A 16,692-nucleotide genomic window follows, 5' to 3' on the forward strand; every position below is an offset into this window, starting at 1 on the left:
AACATTGGCTCACAAATGGTGAAGAGTGAGATGTGAGGGGGTGGGGATGGGGAGGGAAAGAGAGGGGGACCTGGCAGAAAAGACCTACTAGGTAGGTAGAAGAAAATAGGTTTAAGAAATTAACATCCACTTAGATTGTCAAATCTGTTCAGCCAGACTCACTGTCCACTTACTGGTGATATTTAACATAACAAAAGAAAAGGCTTTTCATTACTTAAACAAAAAAACAAACCAAACATGAGTTGATTTTAGGTAAAAATGAATTGTCAGAAAATCATGTCAAATGATGAACTCTGTACACCTTTACTTCCTTCAGACTCTAGCATGTGTTTATACTTAAAGTACTTCACAGGGCTGCTGGCTGCTATCATAATGCTATTATGTCAATGAGGTTAATGAATCACATTCTGAAGAACTAACTTTTCGGAACTGTTCCCATAAAAAAGCTGAAAATTGTGTAAAAAAACATTGCTACATATTTATTTAATAAAAGGGCGTGTTTATTTATGTTTACAAACAGGTTTCAAAAACAAAAGGAAAACATGTATGCTACTACTAACCTTTTTTTTCAAAATGCCAACAGCCCTCATGCCGTATGAAGGTTTCTTAAGATTTATTAGAAAAATCAACACAATTCACTCACAGTTCACCAAGACATCACTAAACTAACAGGTTTAGACAAAAACAAAAAGGACTAAGGTTTTGTTGTATTTTGATTTAATTCAATTTGCCTGAAATAACAAAAGCATTTCAAGCAACTTTCATTACGTAATTGATGTCCCGCATTAAACAATCTACTAAATTCTGAACAAAAAGTTATTTAGCAAGTTTTTCAAAATCTTTAAAAATTAAACAGTTGTTTTCAAAACCATTAAGTAGTAAATGTATTTAAGAAACTAATTAGGACAGAGGCCATAACTTCATTAGGACACCGCTGCTCATGTTTTCACAAAGCATTAGTGTTATCTATTTGGCTATCAGTATTAGCAATTTATCTACAATATTTAACAAGGTAAATTGTAGGCAAAAATTTAGTACAGTTTCAATAGAAACACCCTTTTTCCTGAAAATACAGCAGTATTTGAAGGACTAATTTTTCTCTGCATCAGTTATAAGGAAGCTTCCCATCTATGAACAGGAACAATAAAGTATCTACAAACCTTGTAAACAGATCTGTATCATTTATAAACATAAATAATCCAAATTATTAACAGCCAACAGCAGAAATTAAAGTATCAATCAATGATCCAGGGCTCCATTGTCTCTCAGCTTTCCTCCTCCCTCACCCCCTACAAGGATCAAGAGAAACTAAAGCTTTGCTAAACACACCTTTCAGGACCATTCTTAAGTACGATCGATGATCCACAGGTCACTTATGCCGAGTTACTGTTTTTTATCAGTCAGAGTTCATTACTCCCCACCCCCCAAAAAGCACCCTCAAAGTCTGGCGGAAAGCTTTTTTGTTTTAAAAAAATAAATCTACATTCGTACAAGTATGTCTTCTGTTGAAGTCCAAGACAAGAATACTATCTTGTCCATCACAATGTGTGAAAAGACCCAGTTTCAATTGGTTTCTTTACAATGCAGCTAGTGTGTTAACATTCAGCTTACGATCAGAGTGATGTTTCCAAGCTATGTAGTGGGCTTCCTGGGGATGAAGAGGTAGCAGACTTGTTCATTTCTATTATAAGATGAATTCCGCTGTCCACGGCATTATTATTTTTGTTGGGAGAGGGTGGAGGACTTGAGTTACGCTTTGTGGGGGCATCGTCTTCAGCATCAGTGTCATCAATAAGGGGAATATGAGGCTCAGAGTCCTCTATCCTAAACTCAGGATGTGTCATAAAGTTGTGAATTGAACTTCGTGACTCTGGTTTTTCTAGCCCTTCATATAAGGAACTACGAAATGCATTCACCACTCGAATCTGCAAGGAGAGCAAAGAGAGAGTGGTATTAGAAGATTACATATGGCTGCCATGGAAAATGGCTTATTTATGAGTCTGAATCCACAAACAGCAAGGTATGAGTGAGTCATATTTGCATGTAATGTGCAGTGGGACTTGCAATAACACTGTAAAAAAACCAAACATTTTAGTAAGACACTGCAAGAACAACAAAACTACACACTCTAACAATCAAGATGTCTAGAGTTTAAAATTGTGTTAAAATAATCACATCATTGGCCAATGGCTAAGACTTTAAAAGTCAATGTCAGAATGAAGCCATTTAAAAAAGAGATTAAAAAAAAAAAAAAAGCACAACAAAAACTTAACTATACATAAGCTTAGCCCATTTTTATTACAATGCTTACTGGAAACCAATCAGAAAATGCTGAACAAACTCAAGCACAAAGGGTTACTATTCATCATGCTAGGAATTGGGGGGGCACCAACTATGAAAAAGCCAAGCAAATATTAGCTGAATGCAACAATGAATAGACATCTATTCCTCTTTGCCCTTAACTTGAAAAAAAGAAAAAGAAAACAAATCCCTTTAAAATATGCAAAATGTGCCATATTAACAGATATAAATATTTGAGTATATGCCCATTTCCCTAATGAGTTTGAATATTTCATTCAAGAAACACATCCTAAACAGCAAACATAGGAAGAAAAAAGATTAATGTAAAATGCACTGTGTTTTCTCTCTCTGGCACAATCTTGCTTTTTTTTTTTTTGAAAGAACAATATATAAGTAAACTTTTCTATCACTTTTTTTCACTGAACCCAAAAAATAAGGCTATGTTACAAACTAAGTGACAAATTTAGCAAAATTCTTATTCCATAAGGTTTTCTGAGAAGAATTAAAGCAGGTTTTAACATGAAAAGAATTTGACCATCTTATTAGCCAAGTCTCAGCGTGGCTTTCAATAAAAGAAAATTTTCAAACACTTTATTTTTCATTATATCTTAAATAAAAGCAACCTAATTTAAAAGATATCCTTTAACATCAGGTTTTTCCTCTCTAAAAGTCTTTCCCCCAAAACTCCAAATTAATACAATTCTGTAATGATTAGATACAATACTCCATGCAGTCTCAACAATTAAATATACAATGCTATATCAATTTACATTTGTGTTTACTGCTTTATAAATTATTCTCTAGCTGATATGCCCTATCATCATTATTGTTTTTATTTCTTCTAAGATGAGGCACTATACACTCTTGTGCATGCAATAATTTGTTTCCTGAATGAATAAGGATAATGATTACAAATATATATATATATATATATATATATATATATATATATATATATATATATATATATATATATATATATATATATGCCAGGTGACTAACATTACAGAACAATACAAAATTTTCTAGTCAAGGTTTAAGATTGGCTTAAATTCTATAAGCCTACAGGCTTTCAAATACCAATCAGAATTGCACCTTTCTTTCAACTACATATCCAAATGGTTTGTACACTACAATCTTTGGTAAAGCTAGATGAAATTATTAATAATTACAAAGGACTTAGCACACTTTCTGGCACATAGTAGGTGCTATAGAAATGTTAGCTTTTATTTATTATAAAGAACATTTACATAAAGATAAGAAAGTAGAGGAAAAAAACCACTAAATTTTCATAATACAGTACAAAAAAAAAGCAAAAAGGTAGATTTACAAATTAAAATTAATTATAAATAAAATAATGTGCTCTGTTCAATAAAAAAAATTAATGGATTGTCACTGGAGCAAGTTCATGGTTTGAAATTTAATATTTCCTTCGAGAGAGGCAATGCATTTATTCTTGGTTGTATTCAGGGATTAGAAATTAGGATCCCTTAATTCCAGGGATTATTAAAGAAGAACCTAAAATTTGTTTAGGTTTTCTTTTGAAAAGCATACTTTTTTAATGTAATACTGCATTTCAAGTACTAATTATGGTATTTCTTTTACAGAATCTTGATGATGCTTTGAAGGTAAGGAACCTTTTGAGTGGAATATATTGTTTAATGAAAAGTATGGCAGTATGGCCAAGTGTAGTGTGGGAGCCCAATTTATCAGTGAGAATGGCTAACAGAGGACGAGATCCTCCAGGGATGAAAGAAAGGCCTACAGACTGAAAAGTCTCTAACAAGGAAGTGGAGGAAATTCTTTTGTAAAAATAAAGCACTTTAAAGGCTGTGCCACCTAGCATGTCATGGGGCCAGGGCATTTACCTTAACCATCATGTCATCCGAAGTTACCAAAATTTCAGTGTTAAAGATTTCTTCTATGGAATCATTTTTCAATTTCAAGTCCAAAGTCAATGGAAAAAATGAAAAAAAAAAAAAAATATATATATATATATATATATATATATATATATATATATAAAAAAAATTTGGTAGCTGTGATTACCAAAAACATTGGTAGCTGTGATTACCAAAAACAGAAGTCTATTTCCTAAGCGATTATGTAGCTTGTTTTTCCTCCAAAGGTCATAAAGAGGAACCAAATATAGCACAATCATTAGTGCCTTTCATCTGATTACTTTTGACTTTTTAATACTTCCCCTCCCCACTCTCCTCTCATCTCTGAATCACCTGAGAGCCAGAATTTTGGTGTTGAAGTTCTTCAAACTTAACAATGCTAGCCCTTTCCAGATGGTGAGGTCCTGCCAGAGCTTGGTTCTGTTGGCCTAGCTTCTGATAACCCAGGCCTACTGACACAAAGATGCAGAGTAGAAGTTCATAGGAAGGCTGTGTTTCACATATTACAGTGATAGTTGCGTCACATAGCCATTTGTGTTATGCTGAGTTTGAAGACAACAAAAATTCTTACCAATTGGGCTGATTAAAGCAGGCCTCTTGCATCCTTTATAGGGTAGTGCTTTTTATCTCTATTCAATTTCTTGTTAATTTGGGTATATTTTCCCCTCCTGTCAAGATCATCTTGGATCCTAATTTTGTCACCAAGTACATTAGTTCTCTCTCTCACCTCTCTGTCATCAGCAAAACATGCCTCATTGAGTCTTTGTCACAGGTAAAACTGTTACACAAACAGTGTTTAAAATAGTGCCCTGTGGCAAGTTACTAATGAACTCCTTACTGATTAATAGTGATCTATAATTTACGATTATGGCTATTCAATTAATATAAATACAATGAAATTACCATTATCCACTCTCTAATTATAAAAAATATTATAAAAGACAAATGTGATGTTAAAAACCTAGAAGTGTTTGTAGCATTGTCTTGGTCTCCCCACTTAGCAACTCTTATTAAAAAAAAGTGAAAAGTTAGTTTGGATCTTTGGTAAGTTGTGCAAACTCCCCCTGGTCACTATTTCACTAACTGCTGAGAAATCACTATTAGAATTTTGACTAGTATCAAAGGTTAGTCAGTGGTCCAGTTTCTATAATTTCCCATCTTTTTCCACTTCTTGCAAAAGTGGCATCTGCTCGTCTCTAGTCTCTTGGAAGCTTTTTGGTTTCCATAACCTTTTGGAGGGTTGCTCAAGCAAGTGAATAATCAGAGGAAGACCTTTTCCATTCTATGGAAAATAACTCATTGGACCTTTTTGAGATATGTATTTGAAGCAATTCTCTTAGTATTCCTTTACTACCTTGGGCTTTTTTCTCTCTTCATCATTTATATTCCGCTCTTTTTAGTTTGAAGGTCATCTTAACAGAAAGGATACAAGCAAAGTAGGGGGTCTGAGGAAGAAACTTAACACACACACAAGAGAAGGCTTACCACTACCTAGAGAAATTCCTGAATTGCTTAAGATCTTAGAGAAGGCCCCAATAAAAGATTATGCCATTTATCACAAAAGTTGGTGTATGATGTACAAAAATCAGGGATACCTTTCATCTTAGTAGCCAAAATGTGTATAAAACATTTTTCAAACATTTAGGTGCTATACATACAGATGTTGACTATCAGCCTTATTTTCAATAGTGAATAGAATTTTGATTTCTTAAATGAAATATTCAAGTGGTGACAATCTAGGAAAGCTTTATTTTACTTGACCTAGATGAAAATTCTATAATCCTTGAGTTTGCTTATGCTGGAAGAATATACAAAAATAAACTTTGAGTATATTAATTAGTGATAGGTACTGTTAAAAAAAAAAAAAAGTAAGGAAGAAGACCATAATGGGGAAAAGATGTGTTAAACTTGTAGCTGAAGGTCTTGCTGAGGACATCTAGAGCCTTTGGACTAAGATGGCTTATTAAAGTCATAATGCATCTAAGATTTTATTTGTAAGAATGGAATGAATTTCAAAGAAAAAAATTAGAAAAACACTGTCATTTGTAATTATGCTAGCTGTCTTAAATGCATTCAGCTTTAGAAACATTACAGTTATCACTAAATTCTCTTTGAGAAGGCCAATCTTCACAACACTCCCAAATAAAAAAAGTAAAAATGCTTTTTTTGATAAGACAGTTATTAACATGGAATGTTCCCTATGAAGGGAAGCACACAAGATCCCACAGGGTGGCAGCATGATACAGTGCAAAGTGGATTTAGGGGAGTAGGTTTGGATCTTGGCTCTTATTAAATGTGACTGAGGTAGTCATTGAATCTCACTTTTGCTTGTTTCCTCTCCATGGTAAATGGGGGAATAATAGTATTTTACTTTAATGAGAATAATATATGTGAAGCATTTTAAAAATAAGTATAAACTATTGAACAAAATACTAATATGCTCCTCCTCTCATTTCTAGATGTACTTTTGAGCTCTGCTAATAGAAATAGGGAGAACATTAAAAAGTGCAGTGCTCAAACAGAACAATCTCCTCTCTCTCCTTCAACTCTCCATCACTTTTCGCCTCCCCTCCTCTAGTGCTTCTGGCCCTTTGGCAAGAGAAGAAAAGATTTTTGCCCCAGATTGAACAGAATCCATTAGAAGTCAAGAACTTCTTTGGGATGAATGTGAGTAAGAAGGATGTTAAATATTTGTGAAATAATCTTAATTTCTCAATATCTTGAGGACAATTCACCATGAAATCTGGACACCAGGAATTCACTGCAAAGGTGAAATAATTAAATCACAAGATTTTTAAAAAGAGTTTGTTACTTTCTGAAACCCTGGGGGGAGGAAGGGAACAATTATAGAAATATAATTGTCAATGAAAAGTCCATAAAAATTTAGCATATTTTAACCTTCTAATCTATTGTATCATTTGAAATGACTTTAAATAAGATCATTCAAATGAAATAAACATATCAATACTACAGAACCCTGAAGTTTAGAAAAACATAAAAATACCTCAAATAGACCCAGCAAGAGTACTTTTCAGAAGCCACTCATGTTCAACTGGCTCTTTTATTCCAGTTGGCTAAGGACTCCAATCCCCAAAGTGAGCAACTTAAAAAAAAAAAAAAAAAAAAAAAAAGATCCCATTGATTTTCAATTTTTAAAATGCTCTTTCTTGGAACAGTGGGATCAGTTTTAGATTGTATGCTTCTGGGAACAGTGCAGTATAAACATGTTTAAAGGCATATACTCAAACACTTATAGCAGTTTTTTTTTTAAAAACACTAATTTCATACCCCCAAATTATTCCCTATGTGAATAAAGCAAGGTTCAGCACATAGGGAAACTCACAAGTTTCATACTCAGTCTCACAGTTGATTGTAACTGTTTTATCTTTTATCTAAGTCATGAAAAAATTGCCACCCCCTCCAAAAACAAACAAAACAAAACAAAAAACCTTGAATTCTCAAATCACTTTATGAAAAAAAATAAATAAATAAATAAAGCTTTATGAAAGGCCTGAACAATGAGTTTAAACATTAAGGAGAAAATGAGAAACGTCAGGTGTGTGAAGGAGGAAATGTTAATTTCATGCACTTAGGAACACACACTCACACCCCACAGTAGTAGAAGCGGTAGTAGAGGAAAACACTACATGTGTAGGGGTAGAAATATTTGTTACATCATGGTGCTGGCTGGCGATGGAGGGTTGCCGCCTTAGAGCCCCCTGAATGGTACTTCCACTCTGGAAAGCATTCACTACATCCATCTGCAAGGAATCAGAGATTGTGACAGCTTGCTCAGCAAGAGAGAGAGAGAACAAGAGAAAGGACCATCCCATCTATAAACACATAAAAGTAAAGAAAAAGGCACTTTTTATAGAGCAAAAGGCAAAAGTAGCATTTAGAGAAGAAGAAAATGAAAAATAAATAAACAAAGGAGCATGAGGGATAGACACAACTGCACACCAGCAATACATCTGAGTAATCTTAGACTCTTCTTCCAAGGCCCGAGTACCATGGCATGGGAAGGTCAGAGTGAGCGAGGGGCACATTCTAATCCCCTCCCCCAGGTGGAGCAGCCCACACCTCCTTCCTAGCAGCCCACAGTTCTCCTTCCCGCCCATACCTGAGTTTGTATTCGGTTCAGACCCCTAAACCACAAGATTTGTCCTCGTCGTAATTCTCGTTCAGCATGATCAATCTCTTCAACATCTTCGGCTAATTCTTCCTCAGGTATTTCTTCTTTCTGTGTTCCATGACCAGCTTCTTTAAGGAATTTTAAACGGCTAGTTGGAATTGTTGAAATGAGCTATGAAGTAGGGGGAAGATCTCTAAGAATAACTCAAGTACATAATTAAACTGGTCAACTTTACATAGGAGATACTTTTAAAATGACAAATGTAAGCCAACTGATCAGATTAGTATCTTAACAATCAAGTTATACATTTATCATTAATTAAAAATATTTACTATTATCTTTTCTAAATGGGTAGAAATATGATTACAAGTTTAGTATTTTACTTAATTGAGCATTTCAGTCTAGTTTCAAACTCAACAAATATACTATAACAACATCACATTTTGTTTTCAAATAAAACAATTTTAGTTTTAGTCCTATTTGCTGTAGATGAAAACAAATGTATACATATAAGTTCAACAGCAGAAGAAAATTATGATTTAGCAAGCAGTGGAATAGAAGATAAAAACTAAGATTGGTAAATAACATTATACATAAAATAGATTCATGCTCCTGTCACACTTCAAAGCAAAGAGAACAGTAAATATATGTGATATTTGATATAGTAAGGTCACTAGAACTCATTCAGTAATAACCTTAAGGAAGATCAGAGGAAGAGTCTTCTTTGTAAGATGATGTTATGTATAGAGGATTTGTGGAGAACTACCAGGATAGTGACCCAAAGCAAAAAGAAAAACTAAAAAAAATTTAGCTCCAACTTAAGGATAGGTTATCTGAAAATAGATTTTAAAATTATTTTTTAAAAAGGGCAAACCATGATGAATAGAGATTATTTCATATGGATATGTGCTTGTATGTTAAATATGTATCCATGCATGGCTGTATGCAAGCTTATGTTAAAGGCCTCTGAAGAAAAGTGAGCTAAAACTATAAATGCTGGTGGAGGGCAGCAGATAAGTACTGCAAGAATAAGTTCAATCATACTACTTATAACCTATGTATATTGTTATATTGATAACACATTATGCTTATAATTTATGCATTAACATCACCCTTAAATTTTTATATGTTGAGAAAATAGGATACTGATTAAACATTAAGAATAAATACTAATTACAAATAGATTTCACCTCTGCGAAGGGGGAGCGGCGGAGGGAAGGAAAGAGAGTGACAAGCAATGATATCACAAAAACACATTAAAATGTTTATCATGGCTTGGCATTTCTGTTTAGGTTTCCCAGACTAGAGACATTAATTCTATATTCATTATTATTTCTGTAAAGGAAAAAAACCTGTCATTGAAACAAAATCATCAGCAAGTTGAGTGTTATAGGTATCCAGGAGCTCATCTTCAATAATTTTCAATAAGGCTTGTTCCATAAACTGCTTTTAGCTTCTCACAAGAGAAGTTTAGAAAGTTTTATAATATAGATAAATTTGTGAAGCAGTGGGGCCTTATGATTAGAAAGATGGTGGTGGCCAACACCAGCTGGCCCATTGGTAAATCACAACCTCTCTCTCTTCTCCAGGAGTGGCGGAGAATGGGCTGACCTGCACTGGAGGGGGGACTTCTGTCATCTGCAGAGTTCCCCACAACAATAAAACTGGGTCCAATTCCTACATAGGTATATTTCTCGTCAAGATAAAGTGAGAAACTGAAACAGACCTTAAATCTTTGTGAAAGATTCCCAGAATGACACCTACCTGGAATCAAGTAGCAGACAGTTAATGTAAAAAACAAAACAAAGATACAAGCAAAAAACTTTAAATGATTTTAAGACTTAGTCAAATAAAAGTGAGATTTTTACCTGGCCCCAGAGTAATGTTCCCATTCCTAGGAATATTGACCACAGCCATTGTTCTATTGAAAGTTCTGAACAACTGAAAGGTTTTCCACCAAATTGCACAATTATTATCTGGGGAAGTAATAAGAGTAAATTCACTGAGTAATGAAAGTTCTCTTCTTAAAGGAATATTTAACTCTTTAAAATAAGTAATTACTTTCCTTGTAATTCTAAATTGGAAAAAAAAACCCAACTTTTCTTAAAATCTTTCCAAAAACAATATGCTAATTATAATAAAGTGGTTTGTTATTTGCTGTAGGTGGTTACCGATGTAATTTGCAAAAGCATTTGAGAAAAAACATATTTGTAATGAACTTTTGCGATAACGCTCTTTTGCCAAGTTGAGTTACATGCCTATTTTAATAAGTGTTTAAAAAGAAATGAAAATCTAATTCTTAGTAATTAAATCAAGACTAGATCAAAATATACATCTAAACAAAATCCTAAATAACAACTCTTTGTTACATTTGTGGAACTTTAAACTAAACACAGCATATTTTCTACTGAGTTTTTTTTAAAATATAAAATATACAAAGAAATGGCTATGTTTATAGATTGAACCTATTAAAGTACATAAGAAAAACGGAATAGGACATAAAAGTTTTATAGTTTTTTGTTCAAAAATTGCTCACATTTAAGTATTAGAATGTGTCAAAAGGGCTTATAATTTCAATGATATGGAAACTCTCAAAATGAGAACTCATATCTAGATAAAAACTTTACACCATTATTTAGGAAAGGAGACTGAGGTTCCCAAAGATTAAATGATATACGAATACTTGCACAGCCTTCTTAACATTTTAAACAACCTAATGCCCAATAGCACCTCATGTGATCCTCATGATACCTAGGGAAGGCAGGAAGTACCGAGAGCTTAACTAAAACTCAGAGAAATAACTAGAGCAAGCATTCTTATCCTAATTTGACAGATGGGGAAACAGAAGCTCAGAGGTGCTCAGTGTCTTGCCAAAAGTTATCTGGCTCCTAAGTGACTAGGGGAGAATTTGAAATCAGGTCTTTTGGCTTCAGGCCCATTGTTAGATCTCCTGAACCATAACTGCTATTGCATGGTGGTTTTTTAATTGCACAGCTGACTAATGGCAGAAGAAATGAACCTCATTTCAAAAATTAACTTCATAAGTGTATTTGGAGTATGTTTTAGATTTTGTTATGTTTTTGCATAATACATATTAACCACTGCAGGAAAACTAGATGCTAAATTTACACAATGACTTATATACATATCTAAATTTTATAGTTCTTATGATAAAAACAAATTTTAAAAAATTAAAACTTAAATTTAAACATAAAAGTTTTGTCATGTCAAGAAACAAATTCAAAATTTATGATGATGTATACATGAATTGTTCTAAAACTTATAGGGTAATATTTTCAGAAAGAAGCAATACCTCCTTCATGTTGTTTGATACAAGTCCAAATTATTATTAAATAGAGTTGTATAAAACTATTTTCCAGTGCCCAAATTACAAAAGTAAATGGTATATAAACAGTCAAAAGCTTTTAAAATTTTATTTTTAATTACTTAGTATTATTGGTAATCACTGAGAATACTGGTTCTATGGCTGAAAATGCTCACTTTTTAATTCTAAATCTTACTGTGTTCACTGACTTCCTGTGTGATCATGCACAATTCACTTAATATTTGTCTTGGTCCCAGATTCTGTCATCTATAAAACAGAACAGCACTACTAATAATCATTTGCAAAAAAAGCCACAGGGCCAAATGCTACAAAGACATACACAATCTATATCAGTAAATGGTATCCCTTACAAAGTCATCTGACATTTTGATTATCTCAGAATTTCCCCTGAAAAATGAAGTTTCTACTTTTCCTATTAAAACATTTCCCTTTAAAAAAAAAAAAAAGCATTTTATTTTAAAATGGCATTTTAAAATCTAAAATATACTGACAACTTAAAAAATTATCTTGAAGGTACTGAATATAACAAAAATGTAAAACTATAATAATTAAAAAAAAATACTGATGCAGAACATATTAAGCTAGGCTTACTAATGAGAGCATCAGATATTTTGTGCCAGCACTGCAATTAAGATTCATTTTGCACTTATAATACCTAAACAAATTTGACTCTACTTTTAAAAATGTGAAATTTCAGACTAGGTCAAATCTCTAAATTTACAAACGTAAAGCAGCCTTTTGGTACAATGAAGGATTTGATAAGAAGGGCGTGGCTATCATCTCTAGGTCATTTCTATGACAAGCCTAGCAATTAGCTATAACTGATACAATCATCAAATTTGGAATTGTCTTCAGTCACCTACCTGTACCACAAAAGTGCCCAGAACAATTGTACAGAAGATGGCATTATTGAAGATCCCTTCAAACACATTTCTTTCACCATGAATTTTTCGGGCATTTATTTCATTGAAAAGTTGCATGAGGACGAAGGTGTTAAACACAATAGTATAATGTTCTGAAGGTGGAGCATGCAAAGGGGCATTTCTTCCACTGTCAATATCGAAAAATTTTTCCCCTGAAATGATCAAAAATTGGCATTTTGCAATCATATATTAAACACACTGAATGCATTTAAATTAAGTGTATAAGTTATTTTAATAATCTTTTGTGTGGTTTCAAGGGAGATGGTGATAAGTTAACATTTTAAAAAGTGCCTGCTGTCTGAAAAAATTTTAAGGCTAACTGCCTGAGAAAATTTGTTACATCAAAAACATCAGGAATATTATAATGGAATAAGAACATTAACATATATTTGATAGTTCAATGTCTTACCAGCAAATAAGAGTGTAAAGACTACCACAAGTTGATAGAATGCATGACCCAAGATATTCTTCATCATTGTGCGAGAGATGAGCGGCTTATTTCTACCATAAGGTTTTCGAAGCAAGAGAGATTCAGTAGGTGGTTCAGTTGCCAAAGCCAGGGATGCCAGTGTGTCCATGATGAGATTTACCCACAGCATCTGCACAGCCTTAAGTGGTGAATCCTATTTTTTTTTTAAAAAAAGGTTTCTTTATAGATATTCAGAAATATTCAGTAACTTAGGAACGTACTGATGTTTTCCAGTATTTACAGATTAAGAAACAATACAGCCTCAAACCTGATGCTATGGTTATTGTATTTTTGTCTTTAACAAAAAACAAAACAAACAAAATCCCCCAACAAAAACAAAACCAGCAGACTGTCCTCCACACCTACCTGAGTAATACAGGCTCCTGTGAAGGCGACGATCACTGCTACAACATTGACTGTGAGTTGGAACTGAAGGAACTTGGAAATGCTATCATAAACATTTCTTCCCCACATGACTGCTTTGACAATGCTGGTGAAGTTATCATCTGTAAGAATGATATCCGATGCTTCTTTCGCAACATCAGTTCCAGCAATTCCCTAACAGGAAAAGCAACACAGTTGCACAACATTTCAGAGTGTTTTGTAAATTGGGCATTCTAGTTAAATGGTAAAAACTCAATAAAGACATTATTAGATAGCCAATGATGTTCGGGGAGGCAAACCTAGGGCTAGGTAACCTTTAGAAGACAACTATATTAGCCTCTATAGCGACTCCTTCTTAAAGACTCGAGGAACGCAGAGCCCCAGTCTCACTTCTGAACATTCCAAGACCATGTGGCAAAGCTTACTGTTATACTGCTGATACAAAAGAAAAGATGGCCACCTGCCTTTGGAAATGATCCTAACTGGACCCCAGGTTCTGTCAGTTAATGCTTGGGTGACTTCTGTCAAGTCACCAAAGATCCCCCACTCTAGGAGCCTATAAATTCAATCTCTTGGATCATACAGATCCATCTCCTTTCTGTTCATACATGCGAGTAAAATGCTAGACAAGCTATGGAAAAAGTCACATTTGATGCTCTGTTTGTAGAACTATGAACAGGAACAAACTTTATGGAAGGCCACCAGGCTCCAAGTTACCTAACTATGATAACTTTTTGACTGTGTCTCATGCTTGGAACTCTTTCTTTTATCATCACCTCCTGATTTTCTTCAAGTCTTAGTTGATATCTTACCATCTGGAAGAACTTTTCCCAGTGCTTTTCCTCTGATGTGACCCTCATTTTATCCTGCCCATATCTTATTTTATGCACAATGGCTTGCATGGTGTCTTGTATAGCAGACTGTGAGCTATCTGAGAACAGAAATGTTTGGGGGTAGGAGGGGTCTCTCTTTGTACAGCATGTCCTCAGCACAGTACTTGGCATATAGCAGATGCTGATATGTTAACTGACTAAATCACCAATATACAGAATGAGACGTATTTCTGGACATGCCTAATAGGAAGACTGGTTTTGCCAGACTATGCTTATTTATTACAAGGATTTTTTTAAAATATATTTTTCAAGTCGGGGAGGGAAAAGAAAAAATGTATGCTAATTGGAAAAAAATCCCCATTACAACCATTACATTTTATACCAAAATATCTTTTAAATTCCTACCATAGCAAATCCAACATCTGCTTTCTTTAGTGCAGGGCCATCATTTGTACCATCACCAGTCACAGCCACAACTTGTCGTTGTTCTGAGACAGTGCTGTCAATTATACCTGAAATCAAACAAAAACTATTTTCTTTACTTTTCAAGATAAATCACCTTCCAACCTATAATGCAAAATGTTTTATGCTATCAGATAAACAGGAACTCAAAATGCTAAACAAATTCAAAGGTGAAATGGACAACACCACATTTTCAGAGCAAGCTATGATAATTAAAAATCACTATTAAGAACAACAGAATTCAGTTTATCAAAAAAAGGAATTGTTTATTTTGGACAGGAAAAGAAAAAAATAGTGTTAGTTTTATACAAGTCAACAACCTAATTTGTATGTAAAAAATGACTATTTTAGAAATGCTGTATTTTTTAATCACCTAAAAAGCTAAGCATTTTTAGTTAAAAACCTGATTACCTTTAACCAGTGTGTGCTTGTCAGTGGGAGATGATCTAGCAAGTACTCGAAGCTTTGGCCAAATCTTGTCTATACGTTCTTGTTCAATCTGTAAATTTAATCAGGGTTAAAACTAGCCAATGCTATTTTAGTAAGCGGTCATTCTGCCCATCCCCCCCCCCCCCCCCCCCTTTCAATCTACCTTCTATTCTCATTCCCGGAATAATAAAATACAGTCTGAGTCATTTCATTTCTCAGTTTCAAAAGCTTCAACTACAACATTTCAAATGCCTATTGAATAAAGTCCAATCTCAATAGGCCTGGCCTTTGGAGTCTTTGACAGCTTATCCCCAAACAGTATCCCTGGCTGTTGATTTCATGAATTACCTTTAACAAGTTTTTTTTGTTCATACTTCTTTTTCTTCCCTCCCCTATCCCTCCATATCTAGCAGTTGAGATCCCAAATGTCCTTCCCAGTTCAGCTCAAATGTCTCTGCCATGAAGCTCCTTTCCTGATTCCACAAGTTGTAATGGACTTTCCCACCTAAGCTAACGTAAAAGTTAGGCACAATAATATCCTTAGCATAGAACTTGCTAGAGAACAGAGATATGTTTCATTTATCTTTTTGACCCCTCTTGTGCCTGGGACAATGTACTGCTCATAGGCGGCAATAAATATTTGCTAAATATTATTTCCTTAGCTGAAAAATATTAAGAATAAATTCAGTGAAGGAATCAAATAACATACCTCTCCTTTTTCATTCCTTATTCTTCTGTTGAAATCTTTACCTTCTAGGCACAGAAAATCTTCCCCAGGATGCAAAATACCACATTTAGTAGCAATAGCACGAGCAGTATTAATATTATCACCAGTGACCATCCGCACAGTAATTCCAGCCCGCTGGCATTTTCTTATTGCATCTGGTACCTGGTTTGCATGGAAGAATCTCATCATTACATATATATGTAGACAAATCTATTATAGGGAGTAACCCAATTCCATCTGAGATAATACGTCTACAAAATTATCAAAATATATGTGTGTATATCAACTGTACATAGGTGCTCACATGCACATGCCCACATTAAATATGTACAGAAGGATGCTGTACTTCCAAAGCAAAAATTCACTTATCTTAAAAAAAAAACTCTTTTGCAACATTCAAATAATGAAAATTTAAAACCAATCACTATATAGAAGCTTGGTTTTATAATAGAGAATAATTACTTCTTCAGGATCCTTGCTAGGGGAAAACTGTCCTGATTTTAGCTGATTTTTAAAATCTAAAACTTAAATGAAATTGATTCCCGGGTGTAGTTTAGCTCAGAGGCAAGTATTATGTTTATGGTTATAATGGTTAATTTTGGGGCAGTTTTCAAATTCAATTATCCACAACAATAAAGAATAATAAAACAGTAAAATAAAGAAAAAGTAAAGTAAAATAGATAATCAAAATCATCTCTATTTAGCTTCTGAAGAAATATGATTTTTGAGGGGTCGTTGTTGCATATTTAGCCTCCTGATAACTTAGGATGGAAAAACTATGATAA

General features: G+C 33.8%; 1 protein-coding gene across 3 annotated transcripts in view; it reads right to left on the reverse strand.

The window, feature by feature from the left end:
- Window positions 1–478: 478 nt before the first annotated feature.
- Window positions 479–16,692, reverse strand: part of ATP2B1 (ATPase plasma membrane Ca2+ transporting 1) — a 126,869-nt gene continuing 110,655 nt past the window's right edge. Inside the window, exons 13-22 of one of the 3 annotated variants that reach the window (XM_051963637.1) lie at window positions 15,890–16,069; window positions 15,163–15,250; window positions 14,695–14,801; window positions 13,439–13,630; window positions 13,013–13,226; window positions 12,544–12,755; window positions 10,203–10,310; window positions 8,323–8,505; window positions 7,877–7,963; window positions 479–1,925 (exon numbers count right to left, since the gene is read on the reverse strand). In XM_051963637.1, the coding sequence (XP_051819597.1) occupies window positions 1,614–1,925; window positions 7,877–7,963; window positions 8,323–8,505; window positions 10,203–10,310; window positions 12,544–12,755; window positions 13,013–13,226; window positions 13,439–13,630; window positions 14,695–14,801; window positions 15,163–15,250; window positions 15,890–16,069 (1,683 nt within the window). In that variant the 3' untranslated portion in view covers window positions 479–1,613. Of the gene's footprint in view, window positions 1,926–7,811; window positions 7,964–8,322; window positions 8,506–10,202; window positions 10,311–12,543; window positions 12,756–13,012; window positions 13,227–13,438; window positions 13,631–14,694; window positions 14,802–15,162; window positions 15,251–15,889; window positions 16,070–16,692 lie in introns of all 3 variants that reach the window. The other 2 variants (XM_051963639.1, XM_051963638.1) reach the window with 2 other exon arrangements.

This window comes from Antechinus flavipes, chromosome 5 (genome assembly GCF_016432865.1).
Source record: "Antechinus flavipes isolate AdamAnt ecotype Samford, QLD, Australia chromosome 5, AdamAnt_v2, whole genome shotgun sequence".
NCBI lineage: Eukaryota > Metazoa > Chordata > Mammalia > Dasyuromorphia > Dasyuridae > Antechinus > Antechinus flavipes.